The sequence below is a fragment of the Ascaphus truei genome, chromosome 5 (genome assembly GCF_040206685.1).
Source record: "Ascaphus truei isolate aAscTru1 chromosome 5, aAscTru1.hap1, whole genome shotgun sequence".
NCBI classification, from domain to species: Eukaryota; Metazoa; Chordata; class Amphibia; order Anura; family Ascaphidae; genus Ascaphus; species Ascaphus truei.
The window spans coordinates 104,937,483-104,959,557 of record NC_134487.1 but is presented as its reverse complement, the minus strand read 5'-3'; the positions used below and the strand labels follow the sequence as shown (position 1 = coordinate 104,959,557).

The 22,075-nt window shown below is 45.0% G+C and overlaps 1 protein-coding gene across 1 annotated transcript in view; it reads left to right on the top strand.

The window, feature by feature from the left end:
• Window positions 1-22,075, top strand: part of PLXNC1 (plexin C1) — a 146,654-nt gene that overhangs the window by 73,678 nt on the left and 50,901 nt on the right. Inside the window, exons 13-16 of the mRNA XM_075599091.1 lie at window positions 1,015-1,215; window positions 2,549-2,728; window positions 4,347-4,446; window positions 5,025-5,126. Coding sequence (XP_075455206.1) covers window positions 1,015-1,215; window positions 2,549-2,728; window positions 4,347-4,446; window positions 5,025-5,126 — 583 coding nt within the window. The remainder of the gene's footprint in view (window positions 1-1,014; window positions 1,216-2,548; window positions 2,729-4,346; window positions 4,447-5,024; window positions 5,127-22,075) is intronic.

Sequence of the window (22,075 nt, the reverse complement as noted above, 5' to 3'; positions counted from 1 at the left end):
CATATAGGCGCTGATTTAGACCAGGTGGTTTCTGAGGCAACCACCCAACCTTTTATTAATAGACAAAGAAGGTGCATTCACCTTCGTTATTCCTCAAACCTGTTGTGGTCGTGGGTCCATGGGGAGAGGTTTAAAAATCATTGCTCTGGAATAAAAGTCTTACAACTACATGTTCTGATGTATATATATATTTTTTCCTGAGTTGCTTTTCCATTGTACAGTTTGAATTCCACAAATACCTCATCTCCACTGAACTCTTCAGTTCCGTGAGATTGAGGGTCAAATGTGATTGCCAATGCTCCTTTTACAAAGTGTTATATAGATTAAGAATATCATCTTGAAACATTGTGACAAGCCCACTTTAATGCAGCAAAGATGTTGCCACCCCCCCCCCTTTAATATGTGCACCAATACAATCCACACAATGATAAGTAATTAGCTAAGTTACTGATTGATCCGTTTTCCTGTGATCGATCGGCGAAGATTCAGCTCGGGGGTTAACTAAATGGCTGACAGTGCAGCAAAAGAGGAGCAAAGATACAAAGTTCTGTGGGGAAGATCATGTGATCAGCCAGTCACTAGGTACAATTGGTGCACTGCTAGAGAGAGGGCAGGGCTCAATAAGGGGTATGCCAGAGCCTGTTTCGTAAGAGGATGGGGATGTGACTTTGTAAATGCTTGCTATAGAAACAAAAAATAGAAACAAAAAATTACATTACAATACATAAAAAAAAATAATTCAGAGTTGTTTTAAAAATAAATGCTACAAGTATTTTTTCATAGTACAGAATTATGTCGGATATTGCTTGGTCTGCAGCTTTAACTATTTGATTCAAAATTCCCCAAACATATTTTTCTGCTTGCAAGTTCTAGTATTCATTTCTGAAATCATTTTGATAAGTTGTTATATTATGAGATGTTGATAGTATAAACATGCAATGCTTTCAGAAGCTCTTCCATATAGTGTACAGCGTGCTCTTGTCACCTTCGCGTGGTGTGATTTTTGTTTTGCAGACCAGTGGATGCTCAGGAAACATTTCACGCTGCAATTTTACTGCCCCACAATTTACTGCAACAAACCAGTTTCTTGATGTGCAGATAAAAGTGGATGATAACGTGCTACGATGTGGAAAGTTACTGTACAAGGATAACCCCCATTTTACTTCCTTTGCTGTCCTTAATGACATTGACTCAGAACTAGAGTTAAGAATAAAGGTAATTACACCTATATTATCGTGACCAAACTTTTCTGCAAATGTGCTAAATACTTTACATTTATGACAAACTAGCTTTTGTACCCGGCTTCGCCCGGGGAGCTGCCGGCACATCTCCCCGCACTGCCGCCGCATCTCCCCTCGCTGCCGGCATCTCACATCACACACACACACAAACACACCCCCCGCTGTCGGCACATCTCCCCCCTCCCACCCCCCCTGTTGCTGGAACATCTCGCCGCGCTGCTGCCGCATATCCCCCCACTGCCGGCACATCTCTCCGCCATCCTCCCTCCCCCTTGCTGCTGGCACATCTCACCGCGCTGCTGCCACATCTCCCCTCACTGCCAAAACATCTCCCGCCCGCCCTATCCCCCCCACTGCCAGCACATCTCTCCGCCCCCCTCCCCCCTGCTGCTGGCACATCTCCCCGCGCTGCTGCCGCATCTCCCCTCACTGTCAGCACATCACCCCACCGGTACATCTCCCCCCACAGCTGGCACATCTCACAGCGCTGCTGCCGCATCTCCCTTCGCTGCCGGCACATCTCCCCGCCCCTCCCCTCCCCCCACCCGCGAGTACATCTCCCCCCGCTATCGGCACATCTCCTCGCGCTGCTGCCGCATCTCCCCTCACTGCCAGCACATCTCCCTGCTCCCCCCTCGCTGGTACATCTCCCCCCACTAGCTGGCACATCTCCCCCCCGCTGGCACATCTCCCCTGCACATCTCACTTCACACACAGAGATACACACACAGGCCCGATCCAGCAAAGGACACGCCCATTCCCTGTCCTTTGCTGGACAGCCGAGGGAAACTTAGAATGTCCATAATTTGGGAGGTGAGTCACAATGGAAGCTCAAAATAGTTGCGTTGACCTACAAATCCGCAGCAGAATGTCCAGTGAAAGTTTTGTTGTGCTATGTGGTGCCGTTTCTGAGATTTCGATGCTTTGGACAAACAAACAAACAAATGGAATCCAACTTAGAATTATAGTATAGATATTGTGAAATGAAACTGAGGCATTATAGTCATTGTGCAGTACGAAAACAAAAACATTTACTCCAATTTTCCTCATTATTAGATCCTTTAGTTTATTTCATATTAAGGATAGCCTTGTGTCTATCCCAAACAATTTGGAATTCCCGTACTATATTATCCTTTAGCCCACCTCTGGGAGGCTCTTCTCGGAATCCACCACCCTTGCTGTAAAGAAGTTCTTCTGTGAATTTCCCCCAGAGACTTCCGCACTCCAGTTTTAGAGCTTGATGTAACTTTGCTACTTTATGTCAATGTTGAATAATTGCACATCTCTTAATTCACATTTTTCAACAGAAAACACATGATGAATTAAATATTCAGGAAAATGAGGTTGATGTTTTTGTACTGTATGCCAACAAGTCATATCCCTGTGCAGTAGAAAATATTATTCACAACTATGAAGGAAGTACTGTATACTGCAAAGTTATAAAAGATTCAAAAGTTAAAATGGATGTGTCTAACTTGAATGTAAAGGTGAGCTTTGTGCAATGCAATATTATTTGAATATGTTTTGAATGTTCTAAGAAAATAAAAGTTTGTATTTGTTGATATCAAGAGCTGACGGGTCCAGATCGATTCCAGCTTGATTTGTGGAGCTATCCCTCAATTTTTACAACAACAATCAAATAAATAAAACACCCAGAGAAAAGTTGCTCACCCATTAGCAGTGACACGTTTAAGGGATTAAGAGGCCCGTGCATCAAGTGCCTATATGGGTTATCGCACTCGTCCGAGTGTTATCTACTATTCAAGTCGATGCCCCTTATTCTATAAAAACTGATAGCACCACATGAAAAGCTCCATTTAAGTATTTGGGGCATTCAGTGCGATGGGATCAACACTTTTGGACTTTACAGAATAAAGCCTTGAGGCCCATATTTACTGAGCAGATTGATTACAGAAGAGACCTTCCAGCGGTGGAAGACACATTATGGCCCATTCAAGTGAATGAACTGTAAGGTGTTGGCCAGAGCTTGATGGTCTCTTAAGAAATAGCACCATTTAGTAATTTCTCCTGGTTAATCCCTCTTGAGCTGGGGTAGCTACTGTAGTGTGATATCATGTGTTCTGAGCAAGACTTTTCCTAGGCATTGAAGTGCCTGCAGCTCTGATCCTTTGATTAATTGGTCCTCTGATATCAACACTGCCCTCTCATTCAGGCCCATATCACTAAAGGGTGAAGCTTTTGCAGGACAACTCCCATTCAAAGCTTAGCACCATTGAATGAAAAAGAAAACCTTCCTGATTTACAAAAGTATCACACCAGCCACATGTTTGCTTTATTTTTGAATAATGAAGCCAATCACATTGTTGTTTTTTTTTTTGTTAAATCAGACTGTCACTTTCAGATCTAATACTCAAAATCTAGACATTAAAGCAGAAGTCCATGCTAATCATTGCTCTTTTGCATTAAGTTATCTTTTTTTTGCAAATTAGAGTCCTCCTTGGTGCTGGTACTTACTGTTGCTATGGGATTTGGATAATCCCCGAGGATTTACGGCTGCAGGACTTTATGATCTAAGTGGATAGTCTTAAACTTTTTTCTTGATATATTACTTGATTTTATGTTTATGTTACATTAGATTGTTTGTAAACATGTATTTATATATTTTATATATTTGATTTGTTTGGGGTATAGTGCTATAGTTGTGTAATTGCCAGGTTTTGTTTTTGTTTTTTGCATTGAGGGATCTTACTTTAAGAGATTATTCTTTCCCATTTTCAACACTGTTTTTTTTAATCTGATGCTCCGTTCAGGAGATATAAGCATTCTAAATATTTTACTGTTAAAATTGAGCTCTATTCGGAGATTTAAAATATATACAGTATGATTTGTAACAGATAACAAAGTGCAGGACATGCTGGGGGTGGGGGCAAGATACTAAAGTGATGTGAGTTAGACTCATAGGCTTCAGGGGAGAGGGGGAATTTGTCCTTTAAATTATATAAAAGGTTAACTGTGTGGTTTAAAAATGTAAACATTTGCAGAAAAATAAATGACAGGAGAAATATTTCCAGTGTGTAGCAGACAATTGCATCATTTTATTGTGAATCAAAGATATCCTAATAACATGACGTTTACATGTTTAAGGTGGTGTTGGGAGCATTTGTAACTTTGTTGAAGCCGACCACAGGGACGTCGTACTTATACATTCTTTTTGTTATTCCTGTTCTACTGATTGTAATTATCGGTAAGTCTCATTTAAATTACCAGCTAATCTAAAAAAAAAACATTATTGTGTCTGCGTTTTTTTTCCCACTTTGCTAAGCCATTTGTGTATATTTCACAACTTAGCCTTACTAGTGGACATCGTTATTCTGCCAAATCTCTGGCTATGTAATGAATACTTTTCATACATTTTGGGAATCACCCTCTTAAACCTTTTTCTTTATGCTAAAGCATTGAGATTTCTGTAAATAGAGGTTTGTTTATGACAAGCTTGTATTTAATATTGACGGCTTCAGATGGAAGGTGGAGCATTTAAACCATCCGAACCCTGACCTAACACATCCCAACCATGATCTACCAGTTTAGACAAAAGGGGCATGGATACGACATTTTCACAGTAAAGTTCCCCATCCTATCAAAAGGGACCCAGTGCACATGAAATAAAGTATTATATATGTATCCCCCGCACTTATCGTGTTTTTAATTATCCACTGTTTCCATTTAGATAATGTATCTTATCTATTTTAAATGTAAGTCATGTTTTCATTATCTTGTTTACAGATAAACAGTACTGACAACAATCTTTCTCGTCCAATTTAGCCGCCATTTTAGTAACCAGACATAAATCTAACCAGCTAAACAACACATTGAGTAAACAGCTTGAAATGTTGGAATGTGAAATTAGACAAGAAATACGGGACGGTAAGTTTCACTCTGCAAAACATGGCTCATTTCAGCTGGGGCACATACAAGGAGGGAATACCAACACGTTTTCTTTTGTATCAAAGTGGAGATTCACACGTGTTATTAGTCTCCTGCGTCTCTCCCAATTCAAGGATCAGTAGCATCCGCTTGTTGGGAAGAAGCAATATTCTGTCGGTAAGCAGATAAACATTGCTCCTCTGAAGCATAATCACCCTGTCTATAGTTGTGGAAAGTGCACTTTGTTTCCCCTTCTAAAAAAATGATGGGTGGTGGGGAAAAAAAACAAATTGACAACGAGAGAAAAATGAAAAGCAGATATTAGTGGTGAGGGAGTTTTGGGATGAATTCAAATCTGATGTGTGGGGAGTAGACAAAAGTGTTACAGTTGGACTACAAATAGGGAAGCTCACTATTCTTTGTCACAGGAATACCGTACTTTTAAACGTAATTCAAAGTTATAAAAGCAGATAGATGCAGATTTATTGTAGTTTGCAGGGTGTCGCAGAACAATTTAACGATTCTTCATGGCAATTGGATGTTCAAATCCACCCATCCCCTAAGGCCCAAGAAAAACACACCGACAACCATTTAGTGGGATGAAATAATATCTTTAAATCACTGTTATCAGATCGCATTCTCCAATTTTCACTTAACGGCACTTTTACACTAACTAACTAACTTAGCAGTGTGGCAGCCATGTATCGCCACTGAGGGCCAATGCCCCAGGAGGTCCTGTGACCTAGGCTGCTGCCTTGGCCAAACCTCAACCTGACCGCCTCAAAGCTACAGTACCATCGGGCCCTAGAACAAGCAACGATTAGGGGAAATCTAATCAACCTCTCCCTAAACCAATCATTTGCAAACTTTCAATATAGCATTTTTGTCTAACTAAACCTAAGCTCTTTAACTTTCTGATCTAGACTAAACGCACCTTACCTAATTCTGCCACCAACTTCGCAGAACTATTTATGTGGGTACTTTTAACTGTAAACTCTGACATTTCCAGGCGGTTCTTAGAAACAGTTGAAAAATATCATGGCATTAAATAGACCGTACCACTTTTGTGCTAGAGAAAAAACTTTTATTTGCCATTCACTTTAAGTAAATGTACATAGGTTGTATTCCTCCCATGCAAGTAACCAACTATTCAGGACCACGGGAACAAAGGACCACCCCAAATAGCTTATGTACTAAATATCAAGGAGTATAAAATGTATTCTAAAACCGCAATCCTGACCTATTACCTATTACCGTACCACACTCAAAAAGAAGTGGAAAAAGTGGGCACGATCTACTGCTTCTGATTCCTGCATTTGAACTACGCTGGAAAGGAGGTTATCATCCCACACTGCACATCTCAACACATTACTATTGCTGTGATGCCACCTTTACTTTTTATATTTACTGTAACCTCACTTATTTTCAAATTATGCACTTCCTTCCACCAGCCTCATCATGTCTCTAACTCTATTCATATTTCGCCATCTCTCCTTACTTCACCACTTCTCAGTTCACATGAACTCCTCTCTTACCTGCGCCCTCTGTCACCACACAGTTATGACGCCTGCACTAAAACACACCCCTACAAATCATCCTCACACATTCTCTTTCTATCCATGCTTCTCCTCCTTGCTTCTTGGGATATCTCTCCCAATCCTGGTCCCTGCCTTATTTCTACTTGCTCTCGTCCTCGCCTTCCACATGCAACTTCTACTCCTTCTGGTGTCAACCCCTCTAACCTCATACCCATCCCCTGCCACCCTCCCTCCTCTCTCCCTTTCTCCTGTGCCCTTTGGAATGCTCGCTCCCTCTCTAACAAGTTCCTCTCTGTGCATGACTTCTTTCTCTCTCACTCCCTGCTTCTCTTTGCTATAACTGAGACCTGGCTCACTCAGTCTGACTCTGCTCTGGAAGCTGCCCTCTCCTATGGTGGCCTTTCCTTCTCCCACACTCCACGCCCTGGTGGCAGGGGTGGAGGCGTGGGGCTCCTGCTCTCCTCTCTCTGCCGTTACAGAACAGTTTCTATTCCCCCCTCTCTTGCTTTTCCCTCCTTCGAGGCTCACACAGTCCAGATCTTCTCTCCTCTCCCGGTCCATGTGGCGGTCATCTATCGCCCACCTTCCTCTACTCATCCCCCTTCTGCCTTTCTCTCTCACTTTGAATCCTGGCTCTCTTTCTTTCTCTCCTCAGACTCCCCTGTTCTTCTCCTTGGGGACTTCAACTGCCACATTGATGACCCCTCTCTCCCTTGGGCTTCCCGCTTTCTTTCTCTAACCTCTTCTTTTGGCCTTCAACAGTGGACTGCAGCCAGCACCCACAAGGATGGCCACTACTTAGACCTGGTTTTCACTAAAAACTTCTCTCTCTCCGACTTCTCCATTTCCCCTTTTCCTCTCTCCGACCATCACCTCATCTCATTTTCTCTCTCTCGCTTCTCTCCATCTCCATCTCGCCCTCGTTTTTGCAGAAACCTGCGCTCTATTAACCTACCAGCTCTTGATTCCACTTTATGCTCCTCCCTCTCCTCTCTCAGTTCTGCTTCAGACCCTGACAACCTGGTCAGGAACTACAACTCTGCCTTATCTTCCTCTCTTGATCTTCATGCCCCACTTTCTCTCTGCCGTCCTCGCCCTTCTAACCCCAGACCCTGGCTAAACTCCCACACACGCATGCTGCGTTCCTCCACTCGTTCCTCTGAACGCCTCTGGAGGAAATCTCATACGCTCGCAGACTTCATTCACTACAAATTTATGCTATCCTGTTTCAACTCTGCCCTCTTTCAGGCTAAACAAACCTACTTTTCATCACTAATCAACACACACAAGTCTAACCCACGCCGTCTCTTTTCTGTCTTTGACGCTCTACTCAGACCACCCTCAGCTGCCTCCTCTTCTTCCTCCATCTCACCTCAGGACTTTGCTGACTTTTTTAAGAAAAAGGTGGAGTCCATACGGCAGAACATCCCATCTGTTGCCTCCTCCCATCCCACAATGCTTCCCAACTCTCCTTCTGTCTTTCTTGACTCTTTTTCTGCTATCTCGGAGGAGGATGTATCACTGCTGATCTCCTCTTCTCCCTCTACCACTTGCCCTCTTGATCCCATTCCCTCCCATCTCCTAAAACCTCTTGCTCCTTCTATAATCCCTATGCTCACACAGATCTTTAACTCTTCCCTCTACTCTGGTACCTTTCCTTCATCCTTCAAGCATGCAACCGTTATACCATTACTCAAAAATAGCAAGCTTGACCCTACCTGTCCTTCTAACTATCGACCTGTCTCCCTCCTGCCTTTTGCCTCCAAACTCCTTGAACGTCTTGTATTCTCTCGATTGCTACACTTTCTCAACACCTATTCTGTACTAGACCCTCTACAATCTGGCTTCCGCACTGCTCACTCTACTGAAACAGCCCTCACTAAAATAACGGACGACCTCCACGCTGCCAAAGACAGAGGTCATTACACTCTGCTCATATTACTCGACCTCTCTGCAGCATTCGACACCGTGGACCACCCTCTTCTCCTTCACATTCTCCATACTCTTGGTATTCGGAACAAAGCTCTATCCTGGATCTCCTCTTACCTCTCCCATCGTACCTTCAGTGTCTCTTTTGCTAACACCTCCTCCTCCTCTATTGATCTCTCTGTGGGGGTACCCCAGGGCTCTGTCCTGGGACCCCTTCTCTTTTCTCTCTACACACTCTCTCTAGGTGACCTAATCACATCTTTTGGGTTTAAATATCACCTCTATGCTGACGACACACAAATTTACCTTTCAACCCCTGACCTTACACCTGCTATACAGACCAAAGTTTCTGAATGCCTCTCTGGAATATCATCCTGGATGGCCATCCGCCGACTGAAACTTAACATGGCAAAAACAGAGCTCCTTATACTACCTCCCAAACCTGGCCCTACTACATCCTTCCACATTGCTATTGGAAATACGATCATTCACCCAGTAGCCCAAGCACGCTGCCTAGGGGTCACACTTGATTCCTCTCTCTCATTCTCCTCTCATATTCAAAACGTTTCTAAAACTTGTCGCTTTTTCCTCCGCAATATCACAAAGATACGCCCTTTCCTCTGTTACTCAACTGCTAAAACTCTGACTCAGGCCCTCATTCTCTCACGTCTCGATTACTGCAACCTCCTGCTGTCCGGCCTTCCTACCTCTCACCTGTCTCCCCTACAATCTATCCTAAACACTGCTGCCAGAATCACTCTACTCTTTCCTAAATCTGTCTCCGCATCTCCCCTGCTGAAATCCCTCTCCTGGCTTCCGATTAAATCGCGTATCTCACACTCAATTCTACTGCTCACTTTTAAAGCTTTACATTCTTCTGCCCCTCATTACATCTCAGCCCTAATTTCTTGCTATGCACCATCACGACTCTTGCGTTCTTCTCAAGGATGTCTTCTTTCTACCCCCTTTGTATCTAAAGCTCTCTCCCGCCTTAAACCTTTCTCACTTTCTGCCCCACACCTCTGGAATGCCCTTCCCCTCAATGCCCGACTAGCCCCCTCGCTATCCACCTTTAAGACCCACCTTAAGACACATCGCTTAAAGAAGCATATGAGTAGCACTGGATAATCATGGACACATGACACAAAGCTTGGCCCCCTGCAGACGCACTTACTAGTATTCCCTCCTACTGTCTCTGTACGTTCTCCCTACCTACCAATTAGATTGTAAGCTCCTCGGAGCAGGGACTCCTTCCTTAATGTTACTTTTACAGTATGTCTGAAGCACTTATTCCCATGATCTGTTATTTATATTTGTTATTTATATGACATGTATTACTACTGTGAAGCGCTATGTACATTTTATGGCGCTATACAAATAAAGACATACATACATACATACATACATACTCTCCATATACATAGTATGCTATGTTAGACATGCATTATAAATAAAGTATGCATCAGACCCTATTCCATTCAGGCTAACCCTTAGAGTGTACCAGAATGACATCCACCTCAGTAAATAATTCTGTCTCCACATATCCTGATGCCCATGTTTTTATACCCATTCCCAGGATAGAACCCACTGAGAAACCCATTGTCCCTAAAATATACTGAAATCTAAAGTCTTAAAAACTCTGTGATACCATACATGAAATTAACGTTCCTCCATCATGACAGGAGATTATCGCTACGTTAGTTATTGCAGTTCACTAAAAAGTACAACAATTTCTTGGTGCTTCAGTTTTTACAAAAAAGGTTCTTTTAATACTACAATTGGTCTTGACAAGGAGAAAGGATGCACACCCAAAGGTGAAAAATAAGTTGTTCAAAGTGATTAAACAAAAAGTAAAAAAAGTCCACCACCAGAAGAACAGAGATTAATTTATCTCTTCTGTATTCATAAGTTTTCAAGCCAGTAGTGAACATAAAAGTGATTCAAATTGTTATACTGTAGATTCACATACTGTAAGGCAGAGCTTTCCAAACTGTGTGTCACGACACATTAGTGTGTCGGCTGCAGTGTGAAGGTGTGTCGCGCCGAGAAACCTCTGAGTGGTGCGCAAACTGGGGCACTGGGGGGCGCAAGATTATTTAGGGGGGGCGCGAGCGGTCAGAGCCACCATCAGGGGGTTTGCCGGGTCGTGCTCCATCCCCTCGACAAAACTGGTCACAACAGGGTGACAGGCGCACTGGGGGAAACTAAATAAATAAAAAATCCCCCCACCTGACTGGTTGGCACGCAGCCAATCTCTATCTGAGCTGCAAAGTGAGGAGGCGCCTTTTCCTGCATGGAGCGAGTAAGGTAAGTACAGCTCCATGCCTCCCTCCAATTTGGACCCCCCCCGGTCCGATTTGCTCCCCAATGTCCGATGTTGCCCCCCTGCTCTGATTTTGTGACCCCCTGGTCCGATTTTGTGCCCCCCTGATCCGATTTTGTCCCCCCCTGCTCCGATTTTATCCCCCCTGCTTTGATTTTGCTCCCCTGCTCCGATTTTGCCCCCCCCCAGCTCTGATTGCCCCCCGTGTGTCCGATCCCCGAGTGTGTGTGTGTGTGAGAGAGAATACAGACACCAATCCACAGTCAGTCATAGTCACCTACCCACGCACCCCAGTGTCTGTCGCCCACCCTCTCTGTCACCCACCCACTCTGTCATTTATGTATGTGTCCGTATCTCTTATAAGGGGTTAGTAGTTTAACCTCCGGTTTGCTAGTAAAATTGAATTACTGTGTCGCGAAATGATGCATGTCTAAAAAGTGTGTCGCCAACATGAAAAGTTTGGAAAGCTCTGCTGTAAGGGAAGGAATTATTATATAGTGCATAACATAAGAAATAACGTGTGTAATGAATAAGTGTTCCAATACTTGGGAAATATTGGTAAGTTCTTGCTATTCACTATCCAAATCTTCCTTGGTCAGCATTTCTGTAAATCCTTTGATGTATAATTTTCACCCACGTCAGCTACTTTCACGTGGAGGCTTCTATCTTCCATCTGTGGGTGCAGGTATGTAAAAGAGAAAAGTGAAAGTTGTATCATTCATGGTGAAGTATATTTTTAATATAATAATGATGCACAGGTAAATAATGCACTTACAATTGGTCCAAAAAAAATCAGCACTCTTGTCATAAAGGCTGTTGATATCCACTCTGATGTGTCAAGATGCCACATGTCTCCATTGGCTATAACCTGGACTCTTTATGACGAGCAAATTTGAAATATATACTATAATTCTAAGTCGGTGGTTTGGGGCATAAGTCCCAATCACAGTGCTCAATCCAAATCTGAACCTTTAGACAATAATGAGTATGAGTCCACATATCATGGTAACAGGAAACTGTATCAGCCAGCAGGTAGAGTAATGAGACCCAGTGCTTTATGAATGCAGCAAAAAGACACTCAGTGTAATGGCAATAGTCCATGTGTCATAATAAAATAAAGGTTAACATACCGTTGTTGTATGGGACTCGGCCATACCAAACCCTTATGCTGCAGCACTATTCCAGGTCATCCAGTATCCCTGTGAGGGAGAAATATACTCACAGCAGGCTTGTTCCAATGCAGCGTGCAGCACGCTCAATATCCACATAGAAGTTGAAATCCAAAGATTCCTGCGGTGCACAGCCAAATAGGGTAGAGGACCAGCAAGGTGTAGTTTAAAAATATACTTTATTGAAACAGCATGGTACAGGGGACACACACTCTGACGCGTTTCGGACTGGTATAGTCCTTAGTCATAGAGCTGATCCGCGCCATTCATCCCCACTGATTTAAAGGGCTAAGCCCGCCCCCCTACGTCATCGTGCTCCCCGTTTTTGGCGCGAAAATCGCTGATATGTGATCTAATTGGCTTGGACTCCCAGCGCATAGAATGACTAACTGCCGTATATATGTTTGAAGGGGAGTGATGTACATCCCCCTGCGTCATCGCGCTACTCATTTTGGCGCGAAAATCGCCACACTATAGCCTCATTGGCTGAGACTCCCAGCCAATAGGAACGCTGACTGCCCTAGGTATGCCTGAGGATAAGGGGAATGACGCGCATCTAGCTTCAGCGCCCAGACCCCTCTGCCGACACGTAACGTGTCATTGCTAGGCAACGACTATAAACAACAGCAAAAAAATCCTCAATCCTCACAGAGCAATACCAGGCTATATAGTACTAATAGGGTACCCAGGGAGGCGAGGAAGGAAAGGAGGGGAGGGGAAGAGAGGGAGGTGAAGGGGAAGGGAAGTGAGGGGGAGGGGAAGGGAGGGGAGGGGGGAAGGGGGGAAGGGGGGAGGGGGGGTAGGAGGGGGTAGGGGGGGTAGACTTGCAAGAAAATCATGTGGGGATGAACTAAACAAGTTAAAACTAACATAGTAAAAACATATTAAATCAAGTACAACAAAACATGAATAACATACAAATACATAATGTAGCGAATCTAAAATCTGAAATGGAGGTTACATGTATAGATTGAGGAAAAAAGTTGTTCAACAATATTTATCATATTAATGTATTCAACTAATGTTATTGTTGATAATTGACTTTTAGTAATGCATAAGTTTTGATCTATGAATAAACATATGTCATAAAAACATATACAATATAATAAAGTATCCATTTGAGACAGTTATTTTCTAGCTGTGTGAACAATAGACCTGGTTTCTAACGCAAGGCAAGCAAAATTGTTATATGAGAATACAGTGGATATTAGATAGTCTGACATTATAATTAAAAATGCGGACAAAGGGGGAGCAGTGGTTATTATGCATACGGAAGCATACCGTACAGAGGCCATGAGACAGCTGTCTAACACACAGGCATATTGTAAGTTGGATAAAGATCCTACACGGTCATATCTAGTAGAGATCCGCGAATTGTTTGATCTGGGCAGGGAGTTGGGAGTACTCAATAGTCGTGAGTCAACCTACTTGTATAATCCATTCCCAACTGTGCCTATTTTTCACCATCTCCCAAAGATCCACAAAACCTTAGTCTGTCCTCCTGGCAAACCAATTATATCTAGTATTGGATCTTTGGGAGATGGTCTATCTAGATACGTTGATTATTTTTTACAAACTCTGGTAAAAACATTACCCGCTTATCTTAGGGACTCTGCGGATTTGCTTCAGGATATTCAGAGAATTCAATGGCTTAATGGTTACACTTGGGTTACACTCGATGTAACCTCTTTATACACGAGTATTGATCACACTTTGGGCACGAGAGCAATCAGTCACTTTCTTAATTATTCTAATTTAAATTTGGCACAAAACACTTTTTTGTTAGATTCGGTGATGTTTCTGTTACAACACAATTACTTTATGTTTGATTCACAATTTTATTTACAGTCACAAGGCACAGCAATGGGCACGTCATTTGCACCATCATATGCAAATCTGTATATGGGATTTTGGGAGTCTATCTACATTTTTGGTGATACTAACCCTTTTAGAGATAATATTATTTTCTATCGTCGCTTTATTGACGACCTATTATTTATCTGGAATGGGGATGATGACACTTTACACGCTTTCTTTGAATATCTTGAGGCCAATACGTATAATTTAAGATTCACACACTGTTATAGTGACTCACAGATTGACTTTTTAGACCTACATTTGTACATTGATGTTGGTCAGAAAATACAGACTAACATCTTCAGGAAGACTAACTCAAAAAATTCCCTGCTCAGATCAAACAGTGCCCACCCAAGACCGCTTATAAAGGGAATACCAAAAGGGCAATTTCTGAGGTTAAGACGCCTATGCTCCACAAGAGAATCCTTTTTGGTACAGGCAGAGGATCTAAAGAAAAGATTCAGAGATCGTGGTTATGTAGAGAGAGATCTGGAGAGTGCATTTAATTATGCCCTAAAAACTGATCGGGAGTACCTCTTAAAAAAGAGGAACCCCAAAAAGACATCACATAATAATATTAACAACCAGTGTCCACTGTTCATAACCACGTTCTCAAAACAAGCAGAACAGATTAGACACATACTCCAAAAACATTGGGGAATCTTAAAATTAGATACAGATTTGGATCCCTATACCACACAAAAACCTAGAATGGTATTCAAGAAAGCCAAGACCATCGGCAACTATGTATCTCCTAGTCTGTTTGAGTCAAAAGCTAAAAATACAAAACCTCTACCTAAGGGATTCTTTAAATGTGGCCTATGTAATCTCTGCAGATATGCTGAACCACTAAAATCAGTAAGGGATGTCCATACAGGGCAAGTTTACCGGTTGGAGTCATTTATGACATGCAACACCAACTTTGTAATTTATTTACTGAAATGTGCATGTGGAAGTGGCTATATAGGCAGGACCATTAGGGCTTTGAAAGTAAGAATTACAGAACACATCCGGAGTATAAAGAACAGCGATGAACGCTTTCCGGTAGCACGTCATTTTAACACGTGTCCCTCAGGATCAATTAAAACTCTTACGTATAGTGCCATTGAGAACATCTCTATACACCCTAGAGGAGGACATAGAGAAGCATCACTAAACCGCAGGGAGATGTTCTGGATTTATGCCCTTGGGACATTGGCACCCAGGGGCATGAACCAAGATTGGGAGCTCAAACATTTTTTAACTTGATTCAAAAGGATGAATGAGCCCATTCTATTAACTGATTTGCCCTAGTTTTTGGTCAATTTTTTTTATAAAAACACAAAAATTAGAGTAGCTTTCGTTTATTCAAATGTATTAGATAACATGTAATATGAATATCTAATATCCACTGTATTCTCATATAACAATTTTGCTTGCCTTGCGTTAGAAACCAGGTCTATTGTTCACACAGCTAGAAAATAACTGTCTCAAATGGATACTTTATTATATTGTATATGTTTTTATGACATATGTTTATTCATAGATCAAAACTTATGCATTACTAAAAGTCAATTATCAACAATAACATTAGTTGAATACATTAATATGATAAATATTGTTGAACAACTTTTTTCCTCAATCTATACATGTAACCTCCATTTCAGATTTTAGATTCGCTACATTATGTATTTGTATGTTATTCATGTTTTGTTGTACTTGATTTAATATGTTTTTACTATGTTAGTTTTAACTTGTTTAGTTCATCCCCACATGATTTTCTTGCAAGTCTACCCCCCCCTACCCCCCCTTCCCCCCTCCCCTCCCTTCCCCTCCCCCTCACTTCCCTTCCCCTTCACCTCCCTCTCTTCCCCTCCCCTCCTTTCCTTCCTCGCCTCCCTGGGTACCCTATTAGTAATATATAGCCTGGTATCGCTCTGTGAGGATTGAGGATTTTTTTGCTGTTGTTTATAGTCGTTGCCTAGCAACGACGCGTTACGTGTCGGCAGAGGGGTCTGGGCGCTGAAGCTAGATGCGCGTCATTCCCCTTATCCTCAGGCATACCTAGGGCAGTCAGCGTTCCTATTGGCTGGGAGTCTCAGCCAATGAGGCTATAGTGTGGCGATTTTCGCGCCAAAATGAGTAGCGCGATGACGCAGGGGGATGTACATCACTCCCCTTCAAACATATATACGGCAGTTAGTCATTCTATGCGCTGGGAGTCCAAGCCAATTAGATCACATATCAGCGATTTTCGCGCCAAAAACGGGGAGCGCGATGACGTAGGGGGGCGGGCTTAGCCCTTTAAATCAGTGGGGATGAATGGCGCGGATCAGCTCTATGACTAAGGACTATACCAGTCCGAAACGCGTCAGAGTGTGTGTCCCCTGTACCATGCTATTTCAATAAAGTATATTTTTAAACTACACCTTGCTGGTCCTCTACCCTACTATAATTCTAAGTTGGATTCTGTTTTCCGTTTGTTTGTATGTCCGAAGCATCGATATCTCGCAAACGGCACTACGAAACTTGGACTGGACATTCTGCGGTGGATTTGTAGGTCAACGCAACTATTTTCAGGTTCCAATGTCACTCACCTCCCAAATTATGGACATTCTAAGTTTCCCTTGGATAATGTTAGAGCAGGGGTGGGTAGCGTGGCTACTAAGGGAGGGGGTGTGTCCCTGCCTGGATCGGGGCTGTGTGTGTGTGTGATGTCAGATGTGCGGGGGAGATGTGCCAGTGGGGGGGGGGGTGAGAGAGGGGGGAGATGTGCCACTTAGCGGGGGGAGATGTGCCAGCTAGCAGGGGGAGATGTGCCAGCTAGCGGGGGGAGAAGCGGGGTGGGGGGGTTTGGGAGATGTGCCAGAAGCAGGGCGAGATGTACCAACGGGGAGGGGGGGGGCGGGAAAATTTGCCGGCAGCGAGGGGAGATGTACCAACAAGGGGGGACAGATGTGCCGCAGCGAGGGGACATGCCACAGCGGCGCAGGGAGATGTGCCGCCAGCGGGAGGAGGGAGGAGGGGGGAAACATGTTCCGTCCGCGGGGGGAGACACACACACAGACAAATCTCACCCCACACTACATCCAGCAGCAGGGGGGGGGGGGAAAGGGGGGCCGGGGAGATGTTCCGGCAGCGGGGGGTAGGGGGGGCGGGGAGATGTTTTAAATATTACATTCCCCGGGCAAAGCCGGGCCCAAAAGCTAGTTCACTATAAAGCGAAGTTTAAAAAAATCCAAGTTGAATAATTACACTTAACTCCTATTCCAACGGAGATGACATCAGCGAGGGCTGTTCAATCTGAGGACCAACCCAAGGTCCTTTGGGGAATGAATGTTGGCCTACAGGTCCCCAAACTGAAGACATAGGCCCTTGTGCTTTGATATAAGTAGGAAATACTCAATCTTTGTTTCATGTTCACCTCCTTAAAGCTTTTAAACTCTAAGGGCCTCATGCAGAGAGCAGCGAATTTTAAAAATGGCGAATTTCATAAAAAGGAGCTTTTTTGGAGAGTTTTAATCTCCATATGCAGAAAAGTGCGAATTCTGCTATGTTTAACATGGATGCGTCTGGCGAGTTTAAATTGGCGAGATGCGCGCTTCGGAAACATGTAAAAACAAATTCGCGCCTTTTTTTTTCCCTTTGCAATGGCCGCGAGCGCCAGTTTTTTTTGGCGAGGCAAAACGGAGACAATCGCGCCATTTTATTGGCGCGAACAGCCGCTAGATGCCGTTCGCGCCTCTCTGCATACGGATATATTTTAAACTGGCGAGATTGCGGTTCTCGCCAGCCGCGAGGCGAGTTTTACAAATAGAAATGAAAAATTGGCGCGATTTTCGGAAATCTCCATTTTCTGCTGTTTTCTGCGCGATTATCTCCAAAAAATGGCGAATTTCGAAAATTCGCTGCTCTCTGCATAGGCCCCTAAGATGGGAAATTGTGCTTAATACATAAACTCCTTCACCTTAGAAAGTAAGAGTGCTAGAGCAGATGAACGCAGCAAACTTGTATTGTATGCCTAGACTCCTACTGCTGTACATGAGCACCCACTCTTGGCTGCATGTCTAACTTGAGCAGTCACTTTATCATCATGTATGCCAGTCAATACAGCCTCTCAGGCCTGTGTACTCCTTCCCTCTAGTACTTTAATACATGCTTTTTCCTTAGACTGAGTTCCCTAGTAGAAATGCTAATTGGACCATATTTGCTTCTATTCTGCATATGCTATTCAAATATATATGTTAATATACTGTATTTGAGTGTTGAATCTGTTTGTGACAATAGGGTATTTAAGGAATGTGTTTAGTTCCTTTTTATGCTCTAGAATCTAGATAGTGTAGCATGTATTACATGCTACTCATCAGTAGCCTCAACTACTACCTGTGACACATTATCCTTATTAGTCAGATTGATACATCTGCTTCCAATCTGCAACCCTACAGTAATAATGAAATTCAGATACACTGCATGCGCAGGACAGCGCTCTTCAAACTGATTTTCCAAAGGGCCAGATTAGAAAAAGTTTACAAGTAGAAGGGTAAGAAATGTACCACACGGTCATTTTATACATAGGCGGTGCACTGCTGTGTGAATATGATAAAGCTGGATCGCTCAAAAAGTGGTATAAAAGTTGTTTATTAGGCTATTGTCATACAAATATGAGATAAACTCACAGAGCAAACTCTGACGCGTTTCGCACGTGTCTGCGCTTTATCTTCCGATAGACATCCCCTCAGTATCACCACATTGTTCCGGATGCATTACCTGAGTGAGTTTCAGTGTGAAAGAAATGCACATAGCTGCCTGAGTAACTGCATTAAAATGAGCAGAGACAGACAGGCATATTCTAGCTGCGAGGTTGTCCTTTGTAAAACCGCCCGACAGTCATAAATTACCGAATACAATTTGACAACTAGCCGTATTCTGTATTAGAAATCGCATTGTTTAAACCACATCTATAAAAAGTGACGAACCGTACTTTGTTTTGAAGTAGAATGGAGAGGGGGGCTAAGGGGAGAAGGAGAGAGACCTAAGTCCCCTCAAACCTCCCTCCAAATAACATGGGGAGCACACCTGAGGTACCGGTGACATATGCTAATGAGATATGTAAAGTATATTTAAATGAGTCCCACCCCACAAAATATTTCCAAAAGACTGATACTGACAAGTCTAAGGCCCCTTGTGAGGAAGTGGTACTGGTGTCCGGCCCAACAGGATCAGAACCCTCAGCCTTTGCTATTCAAGGCAGCAGATCTAGCATTGACCTAGACCAGATGTTGGGAAGTATACTTTTGAGCTCTACTGCTCACACTTTACTATCAATCCAACTCGCAGGCTCTCCTATGTGCTTAGCACCACTACACTCAATTAACATATATTGCTTACACTGCTGCAGACACCTGTAATTTGATCAAACCCGTTAGCAAATCAGCCAGTCAGATTCACAACATTTCTGAAGACAGATATTGACTTAATATTCTTTTGTAAAATGAGTAAGAAGCAAAAGGTGACACGGTGTGCTCATTTGCATATCATTTCCCAGAATCCCTTGCTACAGTGGAAGCACTGTATGCTAAGAGATAATGGTGAAAAGCTGGGTCTGAGACATGTGAATGTGCTCACAAGGGATATTTGTATCTGCTGTACACGGTACGGTGGAGGGTTTTGTCACTTTTGTACCCACCATAACTTATTTAATATATTATTTTGTACAAGATACGATTTAATTGAGAAGCTTCTTTTTTTTCTGATCAAGAACTTCCTTGGAAATGGAATTGTACAGTGATCTCACAAGGCAGAGGAAAATGCATAAGCAACTGTCTCATAATTGAGCAGATGATACTTGACCAGGGAGGTTCCAGGCGGTTCCCCTCTCCCCCCGCCTTGTACCCACATGCAACGTACAAATAAAGACAGGAAACGGGAGCTGGAGGTAAAATGGCCGCGGCTATTTATTTATACAGAAAACCTAATGGGGTAAATGCACTCCCTGCCAGAGTGTGCTCCTTTGACAGGAGGGGGAGGGGACGGTCAGCCGGCCCTCGAACCGCTGACCTCGTGTCCCCTACGCGAGCGGGCTCTCGAGGTCATGGATAACTGACCTTGCCCACTCGTACTCCCCCCGGGCTCAAACGGCCCAGCTCCCAGTCTGGCAAGAACAAGCACCCACCCCCCAAGAGCCGCCGCGACAAAGGCAAAACTGGTCAATGACCCCTCCTGTTCGGAACCTCGTCCTTTCACTCAGCACAGTATCAGCTGTTCGTGCTGTAACGGAACAAAGAACCATTAACACGGCATACAATGCATATGTCCACATTCCTGGGAATACCCTGCCCTGCTCAACCTTCTGCTGCCGTTCATTACATGATTGCAATCACTAACTAAGGGGATGGGTGGGTGGGAAATCGTCTGGCGGGCAGCCAAAGAGGATGTGCTGCCCGCCAGCCTGGCCTTAAGTAGGCCTTCCTGGAACTCCTCCCCTGTCCTGGGGAGGGAGGTGTGGGGGCGGGCCAGCGAGGGGAAGGCCGGACCCCCCCCGGTCATGAAGCCCCCCCGCCTATGGCTAGGGGGGCCGCTTGACCAGGGAGGTTCCAGGCGGTTCCCCTCTCCCCCCGCCTTGTACCCACATGCAACGTACAAATAAAGACAGGAAACGGGAGCTGGAGGTAAAATGGCCGCGGCTATTTATTTATACAGAAAACCTAATGGGGTAAATGCACTCCCTGCCAGAGTGTGCTCCTTTGACAGGAGGGGGAGGGGACGGTCAGCCGGCCCTCGAACCGCTGACCTCGTGTCCCCTACGCGAGCGGGCTCTCGAGGTCATGGATAACTGACCTTGCCCACTCGTACTCCCCCCGGGCTCAAACGGCCCAGCTCCCAGTCTGGCAAGAACAAGCACCCACCCCCCAAGAGCCGCCACCGACGGGTCTATTTAACCCCCCTTAAACTAGGCCCGTACCGCCAACCCTCCAGACCCTCTCGAAGCCCTCCCGGAAACTCAAATAAGTCTACCCCGCCTGGCATGCCTAGCAGCGGGACCGATGCTCCTCTACCGGCCCAGCCTGCCCTCTCCATTCCACCTGGGGCTGCCAATCGCGCCTGGGGCAGTAGTTACTCAACTTGCCATGCTTTTTAAAGATGCCCTGAGAATCGCTTTTTTCGCTGCACTATCCCTCACCCGGTCCCGGACATACCCACCTCCGGAGCCGCAGGCCGCCTTTACCCAGCGCTATCTGGGATTTCGCTTTTTTACTGCTGCAGGCTTCTTACCCGCCCTCAGTGACCCCTAGGGAATCGACCCTGGCAGTGGACTGGGCCACGCCTCTTCCCTTGCTCGCTCTGTGTCGCCCACTGCAAGCCTTGACGCATCTCCTCGATACCGCCCTAAACGCGACTCCTTACCATTACCCGATACGCCATATGCCGTACCTTCCACGGCGTGTCTCCATCAACCGCCTGCCGGGGCTGTTCCACCATCTGTGCAGTGCGTGATGCTGCCGGGTGGGTCGGCTACCGCGCCCCTGACCCCGGCCGTGGCTGAAGAATTGAAAGACACCGGGGTCCGGCTGATGGCTGTTGGTACTGGAATGGGATTCGCGGTGCCAGTGACCCCGGCCGTGGCCACCTGTGGCTTCCCGTGAGGAAGAGACCTGGACTGCGACTTGGTTCGCCCTTCACCCGATGCCGGCTCCACGTAGTCGAACCATGCTGGGTTCTCTGCTCTACGAAACATTGGCACCAACCGCGGTTGCGGTTGGCCGTCTTTGTCTCCTTGGCCCTGCCGACTCTGCAGGGGAAATCCTGACAGTGACACCGCCCGCGTCAGCAACGGGCGGCCGTGTGGCGTGCCGTGACGCCCTGTTCTGCGTCACGGTGGCTGGAAGTCGCCGCCCCTCCTTGGCGGGCCGACCTGCGCGCCGATCCGCCGTGTCCTGCGTCCCAGCGGTCGAAGTCCTCCCCACCTTCGCTGAGGCCCGACCAGGCCGCTGTGACGCCCTGCCTCGCGGTACCGTGACCGAGGGCTGCCGCCCTGCGTGCGGTTGCTGAACTTCGCCTGCCGCCTTGCACTGCAGCACCCTCCGCGCTCCCTTCCTGTGGAGCGCGGCTTCTCTGCCTGCCGCCTGTCTAGCGCGCAATGCTGCCTGAGGGCTG